Here is a 12,145-nt window from a genome sequence, read left to right on the forward strand (position 1 = left end):
CACATATTTCGAAATTTTATTTTACTGTCCATTGTGTAAAGTAGTCGATTTTTTAATTAATACAACGTGGAAATATAACGTTCCAATCATTTAATGGTTCAATTTATGTTTTTATGGATCAATTTTCCCATTCTCAGTATATTCTTTGAAAAGATACTTAAGTTAGTAAAACGTTTAAATGAATCGCCAGTTATGTATGTGGGCATTTCGCAAGAAAACCATCTCTAAGTGTAAAATGTAAGTGCTGCCACCTAGAGTCTAAAATTGGCATTTTAACTGTTAAATAAATTAGCAGGATTCCTCTGTCAGGAAGAAATCTATTTTTATTGTTAGTAATCTTCTTATTCTACTTCTTCTTCTTCTTATTTCCCTAAAGTGCCCAATAACTCAAGATCTGAATGGTGGTAAATTTTGGAATTTGACACATCGATACTACAGGCCACAAGTAACTGCCACACCACAAATGGCCCACATGAGCCCATAGGTGGTGCTACAGGTCACGCCCAAAGTCTAGGTGATTTTCCCTCTGCCCAATAAGTCCAAAATGTGTGAAAATTGGTATACATGTCTTATTTCTCACGGGCAACAAAAAAGCCATTGGAACCCATAAAATCCGCCATGATAGATTTTCCAGTACATTGAAAATTTGTCCAAAACGTCAAAAAATCTTCTCATTGAACCGTAGGTCCGACTGACTTGAACTTTGTACGTATGTACTAGTGTACATTCTGTTGCCATAGTAACTGACGTTCGAATCATATTGGCTTGCTTTGTAGAACCTAAACGAAAGAAAATTCGCTCGTTGAGTTAAGCCTGCTGTAACTTATCCTCCTGTGGTTTTTATGAGGTGAAAGGTGACAGGTGTCGAAGTCCATTTTGGTAACTATTTCAGTATCTGTAAACAATACTGTGTGACTGATATTCACCATTACACTAACGTTTTAATGACAAACTGACGCACTAATTTGTTATGAAAGGACACAACGTTGATTTTTTTGGTCGGGGTGTTATTTTTTGTATTTTTTTATTTTATTTTTTTGCGCATTAATCTTACAAACCCAAAGGAGCTCTGAATTTTGCAGGACCTCGAGATATTACGAGTCCTCGCAAAACCACGCGATATCATACGATATCTTCAAACTAGCCCGGTATCTCGTAGCAACCAGTCGAATGGGAAGACTTCAGTGTGAGTGTCGAGGGTCGCTTTAAACCGCGTTGTCTCTTTGTTGGTTTCACAGCAGAAAGAAAATGCGGCTAAGATGGATCTTAGTCCTTTGCGCAGGATGGAGTTTAATGATCATGAAGGCGGAAGCAATAGAGCCAATCTCGACCAGCCTGGCTGTTGGCATTGCAGCCGCTATAACCGGGTTTCTAGCCCGCTATCCAAATATTCTGTACCACTTTCAGGAGTGCTGCAGACCAGAGTGGATCTCCTACAATAAAACAGGTGTGTAAGTTATCGGTCTAGTATGGGCACTTTGTTTATGTATGTACAGGAAATCGTCTAGTATGACATCCTGGTTTTGGATGCCATAACTGCAAGTTTAAAAAAATAATAATAATACAAAATAATATATTTTTTTTGCCTGATATCATGACATATTTTTTTAAATGTGTTTTTATTCGCAAAGACGTATTGAAGATATACATTCATCCGCTGTGATTAGGGGAAAGACATGTTAAGAATAACGTGTTGTTGTTTTTTTTGTTTTGTTTTTTTTTACAAGCCGTTTTTGTACTCACTTGTATCGTGAGATCCAAGCCTTGTCATAATGGAATATTTATTGAACAATTCTCCGTTTCATTAATACACCCACATTTATTAATTCGTTCTTTTGCTCAGCTCGCTCTGTGCGTCGCAGGAAAATCGCGTCACTGCCTGGTGGGGAGTTGTGTCGCATGAAAATGACGTGCTTGCGCGGCTACGCGGAACTATTGGCTGTAGTTGGAGCCAATTCACGTTTCAAGCTGATTCCGTTTCCAAAACAGTCTTCATCTATGACTTGATTTAAAATGAAAACAACGGCCTCGTCGGTGTTGCACTTTATGTTGATAACGAGTGTTATTGTACATGCTTTTGAACCTATAACTACAACCATTGTGGCAGGAGCCGGCATGGCCGCTTTGGGAAACCATTTGTACAATTATATATTTGAGACTTGTAATCAACACTGGATCGGTTTCAACGCGACTGGTAAGCACAAACGAGCCAAATAGATCATGTAGTTTAATAACTGAGTGTATAAGCATTATTATGGGTGGTTTTCCGATTGACTATCTTTAGCTAATGTATTATTTATTTATTTATTTATATTTTTACTGTATAGTGTAGTTTCTGTTTCGATTTCCGAATCGGTTTCCAATCTAGAAACTAATCCGGACAATACCTAAACTTCTATTCAATGTGTGCTTCATCTATATGCTTGATTTGCTCCTGATCTGGACATTACATGTTATTTTTGTTAGATTATAGTGAGTAAAGGATGGATGTGAATGAAAGAGTGCATACTAACAAGTCAAAAGCTCTTGGTTTTCATGTGTTGTTGGATTTTCCTTAATCGTGGGACAGAATATGAAGGAATATCTGATTGGACTGTTTACGTTGGAGTCGGTGTTTTGAAGAATATATTTCCTGTGGTTCGTCTTGTCCAGGTTTTCTGGGTAGTGCAGAAACTATACTGAAATCTGGCCCTCTAGGTCTGGTGTTTATCATCCTTGACATCGAGTATAGAACAATTTTTTTTCACAAATCATTTACTCAGTACACAAATCATTTACTGAGTACACGCGTAAGATGATTACATAAGTAGCTGAATCTTGAATAGCTTCTTATAGGATGTACAGTACATTCCATTGGGTGTAGCAGCCTGCAGCCATATTTCATACATTGTCCAGTCTGTTTGGAAGTTATCTACTGTTCATCATCACCTCCACATATAGTGTGTTGTTGCGTAATGGCCCGTAATTCTCTCGTTTTAAGGTCTTGAAGTGGATCTGCAGAGCAAGCTGATTGGCCAGCATGTAGCATCCCGTGTCATCCTCAAAGCTGTGACTGGCTTCATGAACAACGAAGACCCGAAGAAGCCCCTAGTCCTCTCGCTGCATGGCTGGACCGGCACAGGCAAAAACTTTGTCAGTCAGCTAATTGCCAAAAACATTTACCAACGTGGAATGACGAGCGGATTTGTGCACTTGTTCACCGCCACGGCACACTTCCCGCACGAAGTGGATCTGGACTCGTACAAGGTACTCCACAAGTTCAACCCATTGATCCTGACAAACAACACTTAAATCTGTAACCGTACCAAAAATGTTTTTAGGCACCGTCCAACTTTATGTGCTTGGCACAATCTCTCCGATAAACATGGCGGGAAAATTTTTTGAGTTTGCCAGTTTATTAGATAGGTGTATATAGTGTCTAAATGCGTCCTTTGGCATTTAGAGCAGTAAGAATTGTAAGAACCAGGGCATAGTAACACACACACACACACACACACACACACGTCAGTGTCATGGCTTTGCCGAGAGCAGTTCACCACCCAAAATAATATACACCGATTAGCCATAATATTAAAACCACTGACAGGCGACGTGAACAACATTTGATTATCTTGTTACAATGGCTATATTGGGATATATTAGGCAGACAGTGAACAGTCAATTCTGCTGAGTTGGAAGCAGGGAAAATGGTCAAGCGTAAGGATCCGAGCGCCTTTGACAAGGGCCGAACTGTGATGGCTAGACGGCTGGGTCAGCGCATGTCCAAAACAGCAGGTCTTGTGGGATGTTCCCAGTATGCGGTGGTTAATACCTACCAAAAGTAGTCCAAGGAAGGACAATCGATGAATCAGCGACAGGGTCACAGGTGCCAAAGGCTCACTGATGCATGTTGGGAGCGAAGGCTAGCCCGTCCGTGCCCGTGCTGACCCCTGTCCCACACCGAAAGCACCTACGATGTGCACGTGAGCATCAGAACCGGACCATGGAGCAACAGAAGAAGGTGGCCTGTCAGTGGTCTCTTTCAGCAGGATAATGCGCCAAAGACTGTTCAGGAACCGTTTGAGAAACATGACAAAGTGTTCAAGTTTAAATTCCCCAGATCAGATTCATGCAAATCCTTTACGTAAACGTCTCGGTGCACACCTTCAGAGGTCTTGTAGAGTTCATGCCTCGACCGTCTGAGCTGTTTTGGTGGCACAAGGACCTACACAATATTAGGCAGGTGGTTTTAATGTTCTGGCTTATATACGGTCGTATACGGTCGCTATACGGAGCACGGGTGTGCTGACAGATTGTGCGTAGCAACAGATCAGTAACAGTATCCGTGCTTCTTCACGAAACGGCATGGCGTGCCACGTACTGGCAATAATGTGTGAGAATATCGAGAACCCAAGGCTCTTCCCTCCGCACGAGTACACGCGTCGCTTTCCCATTAAAGAAACTTGACCCGTGAACGTCAGAGAAACTCCTCCTACGGTTATCCCGTGGTGACTCGATGGAAATGAGTACTATTTGAAATTCAAATAAAGGAAATTTGAAACATGTATATCTCATTTTAATGTCAAAATGCTTATAGTGCTTTTGTTCAGTCCGATTCAGTCTTATTTGTATAACGCTTTAAACGATGGACATTGTCTCAGAGCAGCTTTACCTGCATGTTTACCTGCCATTATATCACTGCCTTCCAAATGAGACACGGGTTGAATTTAGGGAATAGAATGCCTGCTACTGTTGACTACTGCAGACTAATGTTTCTACTTCTTGTCGTGTGTGTGTGTGTGTAGTCCCAACTGCAGCAGTGGATAAAGGGCAACGTGTCCGCCTGCCCTCGCTCCATGTTCATATTCGACGAGATGGACAAGATGCACCCGGGCCTGATCGACAGCATCAAGCCCTACTTAGATTTTTACGAAACTCTAGACGGAGTCTCCTACCGCAAGGCCATCTTCATCTTCCTAAGGTCTCTAACGCCATCATCGTGTAGAACAAATGATTTACTTTTGTCAGGTCACAAACGCTGCTGCTCATGCCATGCTAATCACACGAGCGGACGCGTTTATCCAAAGCGACTTACAGATGAGGAACTACAAGTAATATCGAGCGAGATATCGAGCGGAGAACGATACAAGGCGTGCTGCTGTACTGGATTTATAATTGAGTTCTAGAGAAGCGAAATGCACAGAGTAGAGGTGTACGAGTCAGTGTAATTTATTTAATTAGATTTATTCCTTTATTTTAAAGAATGTTGGGGTTTTAGGGGTGGGTTAAGTGCTCACGGAAGAGCTGGGTCTTTAGCTGAAGAGAGACGCGAGAGATTCCGCGGTCCGGATTGAGGCCGGAAGTTCATTCCGCCACCGAGGAACGGCTAGTTTGAAGGTTCTGGAAAGGGATCTTGGGCCACACTGAGTAGGCACTACTGAGCGTCGGTTGTTAACCGACCGCAGATTCCGTCAGCCGACATAAGCCTTCAGGAGAGAGTTGAGGTAGGGTCTGTCCCAGACAAAGTCTTTTACGTGAGCATCGAGGTCTCGAGTTTGATACGGGCGGATACAGGAAGCCAGTGGAGGGAGATGTGGACGGTGGTAGCTCCGTGGTTAGGGCGGTGGACTCCTGATTGGAAGGTCGTGAGTTCAATTCCCAGCACTACCAATCTACCACTGTTGGGCCCTTGAGCAAGGCCCTTCACCCTCAACTGCTCAGCTGTATAAAATGAAATAAAAAAAAAACTGTAAGTCGCTCTGGATACGGATAAGGGTGTCTTGTCAAATGCCATAAATGTAAGATGAAGCGGGGTGTGGCGTGGGTCCTTTTGAAGACGAGGCGCGCTAATGTTAACGCTATTACAAGTGCTGTAATGCATTTTTAAATGGACGAAACATTTTAGCAAGACAGTTTAGTATAATGTTGTTCAGACGGTATGAGTTTTGATGGGTTTGTTTCTTTTTTTCTTTCCTTTTAGTATTAAGCAGTCGAGGCGCCACAAACGACGCCATAAACGACATTTATGGCATTTAAGCAGTATCTTTAACAGAGAGCACGAGCGAGTCTGACCCGCACAATGACACCATAAATTGTTTTATCAGGTTGTAATGTAGGAACATGGCGGCGTTCCTCTCCGTGCTTTGGTCCTCATTTGTAAAATACGTTCAGGTTTCATGTTTGTCATTCGGCGTGAAAACACGTCGTACGGTATCTCACGGTTATCAGATTTTCGCTGTCAGAGTATTGTTTTGAGTACGTTATTGGACAGATATCAATATAACTACATCCCTATGTATGACCCATCAGAGATTAAGAATCGTTGCATAAAATTTAATTCTTTTTTTTTTTTTTTTAAGTAAAAATGAACTGTCGTGAGCAACACGTATGCAAATGGCGTAGGTTTAATGTCCCCTGTGTATTTGTGTCTCTACTCCGTAGTAACGCCGGAGGTGAAAACATCGTGCAGGTGGCGCTGGATTTTTGGAAAGCAGGAAGGGATCGAGAAGAGATCGAGCTGAAGCATTTGGAGACGGCGCTGTCCCTGTCCGTTTTTAACAACAAGAATAGTACGTAGTGCGGCGTTCGTTTGATGATTACGCTCCTGGCCGTAATCATCCACGGCCAGGAGTCCACGAGAGCAAAACTGGCTAGAAAAATGTTTTCGTTCGAAAGGAATCAGGCTTTAGGAGGAGCGATACATATTAAAGAACGTGACACTTTCCCTGTTTGTGTTTCTCCAGGTGGTTTTTGGCACACTAGCCTAATAGACAAGAACATGGTGGACTTCTTCGTGCCATTCCTCCCCCTGGAGTACAAACACGTGGTGCAGTGCGGCCGAGCCGAGATGATCAGCAAGGGCCTGGAACCCAACGAGGAAGCTGTGGAGCAAATGGCGCACGACATGAACTATTTCCCACGCAACGAGCGTGTCTTCTCCATGCAGGGCTGCAAGGTTATCTCCAGCAGGCTGGACTTCTACATCTAAACCGAAGGAAACGCAACGCCGCGTGTACGTTCTCCGAAGACCCGAGGCTCGGCTCGAGAGGGAACCGTGTCCGCGGTATCCACAGAGGATACTCGCTTCATAAGATCCACCTGAACACTACTCTGATGTCACTCGTCACGTGTACGAGGAGGAAGCAGTATTTTTTTTTTTATTGATTGAAATGGTTTCTATTACTTGTTTTTAACATGAATGAATGAAAAACGACGCAGGCTTGACTCCTTGTTTTTTTAAGGAGGATTCAGGTCTCGTCATCGATTCGGTGGCGGCATGGACGTGTTGAATCTTAAACGGTCATTTTTCATGACCCTGTTTTGTGCATTGTCATGCACTCGTAATGAACGAAATACTTTTGTTTTGGCATAATTTTATTTTTATTTTTTTTTAAATGTCTGTAAACAGAAAGAACAGCTTAATGTCAAAATCCTATACGGTCTGCCAATTACACCCTTTTATCAAAATCGTTTAAGAAATGTTTACATATTTTTTGCCATTGCTGTCCAGCTCACTGAATCGTTACGCTAGAGATTTTAAAATGTATTTCACATTAAATTCTTATGAAACCGCAGCAGCCAGGAAGAAGCAGTCCGACCGACAAAGCGTCGTTTTCCAGACATCACTACAGGAAATGTTTATGCGTTGATGTGTTAACACTCACAGTACTTCCACTTTATAATTATTATAATTATAATCATGCTTCACATAAGAGGATGTCTTTCCAGCGGAGGAAATGGTCTGAAGATACGTATATGAATGTTTTTGTTGGTCTCGGTGATGGTTTGACGGTCCACGCTTTTGGTCCCGATTGTTTTTTGTTCATTTGCAGTTGCCCCGTGTCAAAAACGTTTCACGAATCATTCCACACTGATTACTTTCACTAAACCTGATAAACTTGATCTTATTCTTTACTGGTGTTCATGAGCTCTATCTCGTCTTGCGATTTACCGCTCGAATACTCGCTGCCATATCAGGGACCACTTTGCGGTAACTGTAACCGCTTTATGCGAGTCAGAGTCGCGTCCCCGCCCCTCACAGGGCGCCAAAGAGACCGCCCACGTTTGCGCACGCACTCACTCAGTCCTCGGTTATAATTTAGCAGATCCACCTAGTACGTACAACCGACAGGGCCATGAGAATCTGCTGGGTACCTTCTTGTGTGCCCGCACGCTGAGCTTTTCCAATAAAGTCGAAAAGTGGTGAATGACAGTATTTTCAATAAGCAAATTTTACTTGGCATTTTAACCGGGGTGTGTAGACTTTTTTTATATCCACTGTATCAGTATATACAGAACTGTTTGTAGTGTTTCATTGCTTATGTTGACCTCTGAATTACAGTACTCTACAATTGTCAGGTCATAGCTTTGAACAGATGTATGAATCCCACAAGGTAGAACTTTAATTTGAAAAGATCTTTAATACGATCCACGAGCTCCTCTGCACGAGCATAGCCAAGTTTAGTGTTTTCCATGTTCTAACACACCACTGGTAAGAAGAGCTGCTCAGTTGAAACAGTTGCGTTAGATCAGGAAAAAGTCACTAATTTGGTTTGGTTGAATTTCCGTCCAGGACTGCACCCCTGACTCTTTTTGTTAGCCAGTCAGGTTGATTTTCCTGCCATATCCTCCTGCGTTTTGGAAGAAAATGTCAATAATTCAATGCCACTGTGGTCCAAAGCTGCACGTACAGCGCACAGTTCGTCAATTCCATTACACCAACAGCACGGCATTAATGCAGCCATCGTTCTCTGGGTTATTGGTCACCTGTGCATATTTACCTGCAAAAAAAACAAACAAAAAAAAAAACAGTGAGAAATATTACAAAACACATGAGTAGTATGATATTCTATTATAATTTCATCAAGATAAAGAAACGTTCTACCATAAACTAGGGCCACATTAATAATTCCCTGTTTGAAACACTACCCTGAAGAATCTATACAGGGAAAGATGTTAGTTATTATACAAATCACCTGAAAAGCTCTTCTGCGGGATACTACCTCGTTAAATATAAATACAAAAGATGAGATGATTTCACGTATAAATAGGTTTTGTTTTCTAGCTAGATTTTGGGCATGATTTCAACTAGACTTTTCTGTGAAACAAAAATCACTCACCCCAGATGACCTTGCCGCCCTGTGTGACCAGACCGAGCTCACTGATGTTGACCTCGATGACTGTTCCCTTGGTGATGACCCCAAGTGTGGTGTAGAGGGGAGAGGAGGGGTTCTTCTTCACACCCAGGATGGGCAGGCAGAATGTAGCCTTCAGCTCTGGGTGAGTTACGTGCGCCTTCTTAAACCTTAGACCCTGTGAGAAGACGGAAACAGAACAGCAGAAGTAGGCTGAGAAAAATCTTAGCAGTGATGCACGAGAACATTCAAATAAAGTTCGGGTTAGAATCTAACATGGCCAATAATTATACTATTATTATACCGAACTCAAACTAGACAAAAGATCAGAAGTATAACTCTACACAGCTATTTGCGTGTGTGTGTATGTGTGTCTTACCATCGGCCTGATGAAGCGCTCGTATTTTGGTGGTTTGCGTGTAAAGCCATCTCCAACGAAGCACACTTTGGTCACCATTCTCTTCCAGGCTTTCTTTTGCCTCTTTCCGGTTCGGATCACCTTCAGAACCTCCGTCTCACCCTGAGCACGCACTTTGGGAAGAGGGACCTCCCACTTTCCCTACAAACAAACAACACAAATATGTTGTCGTGAACAGACCACACGCTGCAAAAACAAAACTATAATAGCAACACTGAACCCAAGAGATAAACTCATTGTATGATTTTTATCCCAGTGGATCCTGAATATTCATTTTGGTAAAATTTTTCATTCTGGGGCATAACATGTTCTCAGTACCCCACCGCTTTCTCCCATTTTCACACCTTTTAAAACACTGGCCTGTTTTAACCATGTCTTTCTAGACAACAAACATAAGGAGCATGCTGTTTTATCTATACCAGTACAGCACAACATAGCCATTTCAGCTATACGCATCTCAGCATACTGCCTCACTACTTACTACAATTCCACCTAATTAACCCAACTGACAGACCCTGATTGGACAGTGTGTCATTTTACAACACGTGATTGGATACAACTTACAGCTTTCTCCTTCCTCTTCTGTTTGATCATGTTAGACAGAACTTTGGCACGAGACTGGCCCTCTCTGTCCAGCAGATAAGCTGGAACTGCTCCTTCTGGTGTCTTGTCATCGTCTTTCTGTTTGGTTCTTCTTTGTTGGTGCATCTTAATTCTGCAGGCAAAACATAACGCGAATGTTATCCATGATCAGTTTCGCTCAAATCATTTTCATATTTATGCATCGCGAGTTTTCAGTACACCATTCTGCTTTTGACAAACTCCGTATTGTGTTTAAAAAAATAATAATAAAAAAAAAACATTCACGGCTAGGTGTGCGTTAGGCTGAGTTCACACTACACGACTTGCTCTCTCGTCTTCAGGAGTCATTAAGTTGTTGTGGTGTTCACACTACGTGATTGCTCGGCGTCAGATTCCCCGAGATGTTTTTTTAAAACGGTATTAAAGGAGTTCCCACCTACACTGGACTCTTAACGGAATATTTCGCTCCAAGTCATAAATAAAATGTTCGTGAAAGACGTGAACACGTTGGCACGATTATATTTTTGTCTACGGCACCGATTTCAAACATTTAATCACTCACCTTCAGATCAAAAGGTTTTTAAAATCATGAGAAACATTTCAGTCGAGTGTCCGCAAACTTTCGACGGGTAGCGTATGTATGTGTGTATATATATATATATTTCTTTACACAGCTGATTAAAGAATCGTGATCTCGATTCTAAGCCAAAAACATCCCGTTTCTTATTTCAGTAAGAATCGCGTAAAGCACGACACCGCAAACTCTCCACGGCACCGAAGCATGAAACGTTTCTTTTTTGGCTGATATTTGGAATCGACGACGCCTCACGCATGTATACTCACGTTTTCTTCATCTGGATCTTCTCAGCATGCCTCTGTTTGTTGTACAGTTTGGCTTTCAGACCGATGAGCTTCTTGGCTTTGTGGGAGCGCTCATGCGCCTCACGGCTCTCCTTCTTGCGCTTCCTCTCATGGTGGTCGAGCCGGTAACCGTGGCGCTTACGGTGCAGCTCAATGTGCTCGTTCTGCGGCTGTGGAAAACATGACGTACAAGTCAGATACATTCCGAGGGTGGGGGAAAAAAAAAACAATAAATACTTATGATCTTAAACCTGTGAGAAATTCCCACTGCATTGCATCCCACTGAGAATGGGACACAGCAAGGACTTAGAGACATCTTCCGGCAAACTATTCCTCCCAGTTAATATTTAATACAGAATTACACATGTGTATTATTTATTTACTGTTTTATTAGCGGGGAAAATGTCACGTGTACACAATACTGCGTGCTTAAGTCACAGATCACGTGACAGGTTGGGACCTGAACCCGTTCACTAATCATCAACTGTTTTAACTGCTGCCTGAATCTAGCACTAACTTACTTCATACAAACTTCGAAAAGCACTGAAAGTAGTTGTTTTTATTTATTTATTTGTATTTCCGCACTCTACCCGAGTGTAAAAAAAGTTTACACACCCTTAGGACAAAATGACACTGGAAAAAAAGCTTAAATAAACAAACAAAAGTGCCACAGATGTTCCTTCATTATAGCAAAAATCGTCAAAAGGCGTATGTTAAGATGTTAACCGTGCAAACGCAAATATATATGGTATAAACAGTCCATAATAACTTGAGTTAGCTTGCTAGCTTCAACGCAACGCCACCATATGCGCGTGCCAACCTTTAGCCAACAAATTAGCTTCAATTCTTCTGGAAATTCACAGCTTAAAAGACAGAATATGACTTCTTACCATGTTGTTTGTGGATGTTTACGTATTAAAAAAGAGGTACAAATGTTGCGTGGACGGTTTCCTGTGGTTAAACAGTCGTTACAGAGTCTTGTTCGAGCCGTTTGGGTTTCTGATGTTATTTTCCCCAGAGCTCGTGCTTGAAAGGAAGTGCAACATCTAAAAGCGTCCGTCTCTACCATAAACAGGACCCAACCTGTCATGATTAAAAAAAATTTTTTTTTAAAATTATACGATGATTATTGTATTGATATGTTAAACATCACAACAAGCTTTGATTTTAT

The 12,145-nt window shown here is 42.0% G+C and overlaps 2 protein-coding genes across 3 annotated transcripts; one reads left to right on the forward strand and one right to left on the reverse strand.

The window, feature by feature from the left end:
- The first annotated feature begins 749 nt into the window (after positions 1-749).
- Positions 750-8,734, forward strand: tor1 (torsin family 1). 2 transcript variants are annotated; one of them, XM_017493156.3, is made up of 6 exons: positions 750-879; positions 1,239-1,447; positions 2,981-3,246; positions 4,785-4,960; positions 6,421-6,548; positions 6,723-8,734. In XM_017493156.3, the coding sequence occupies exons 2-6, from the start codon at positions 1,249-1,251 to the stop codon at positions 6,965-6,967; spliced, it is 1,014 nt and encodes a 337-aa protein (XP_017348645.1). In that variant the 5' UTR covers positions 750-879; positions 1,239-1,248; the 3' UTR covers positions 6,968-8,734. The 2 variants fall into 2 exon arrangements, with proteins under 2 accessions (XP_017348645.1, XP_017348646.1); XM_017493157.3 differs by lacking the exons at positions 750-879; positions 1,239-1,447 and adding an exon at positions 1,916-2,194.
- On the reverse strand, positions 8,380-11,976 carry nsa2 (NSA2 ribosome biogenesis homolog (S. cerevisiae); the record flags this gene model as incomplete). Its single annotated transcript, NM_001201055.1, is given in 6 exon segments — positions 8,380-8,759; positions 9,099-9,291; positions 9,493-9,672; positions 10,096-10,246; positions 10,957-11,144; positions 11,865-11,976. Coding segments are annotated over 6 exon segments (783 nt in total). The 3' UTR covers positions 8,380-8,691.
- Positions 11,977-12,145: the final 169 nt, after the last annotated feature.

This window comes from Ictalurus punctatus, chromosome 18, assembly GCF_001660625.3.
Source record: "Ictalurus punctatus breed USDA103 chromosome 18, Coco_2.0, whole genome shotgun sequence".
In the NCBI taxonomy this organism is placed as follows: Eukaryota; Metazoa; Chordata; class Actinopteri; order Siluriformes; family Ictaluridae; genus Ictalurus; species Ictalurus punctatus.

Bases quoted from the DNA above. Each gene is read 5' to 3' on its own strand.
- tor1 (XM_017493156.3), top strand. From the start codon at position 1,249: ATGCGGCTAAGATGGATCTTAGTCCTTTGCGCAGGATGGAGTTTAATG. The intron at 1,448-2,980 runs GTGTGTAAGTTA...TCTCGTTTTAAG, and splicing joins GATCTCCTACAATAAAACAG to GTCTTGAAGTGGATCTGCAG. The intron at 6,549-6,722 runs GTACGTAGTGCG...GTGTTTCTCCAG, and splicing joins CGTTTTTAACAACAAGAATA to GTGGTTTTTGGCACACTAGC.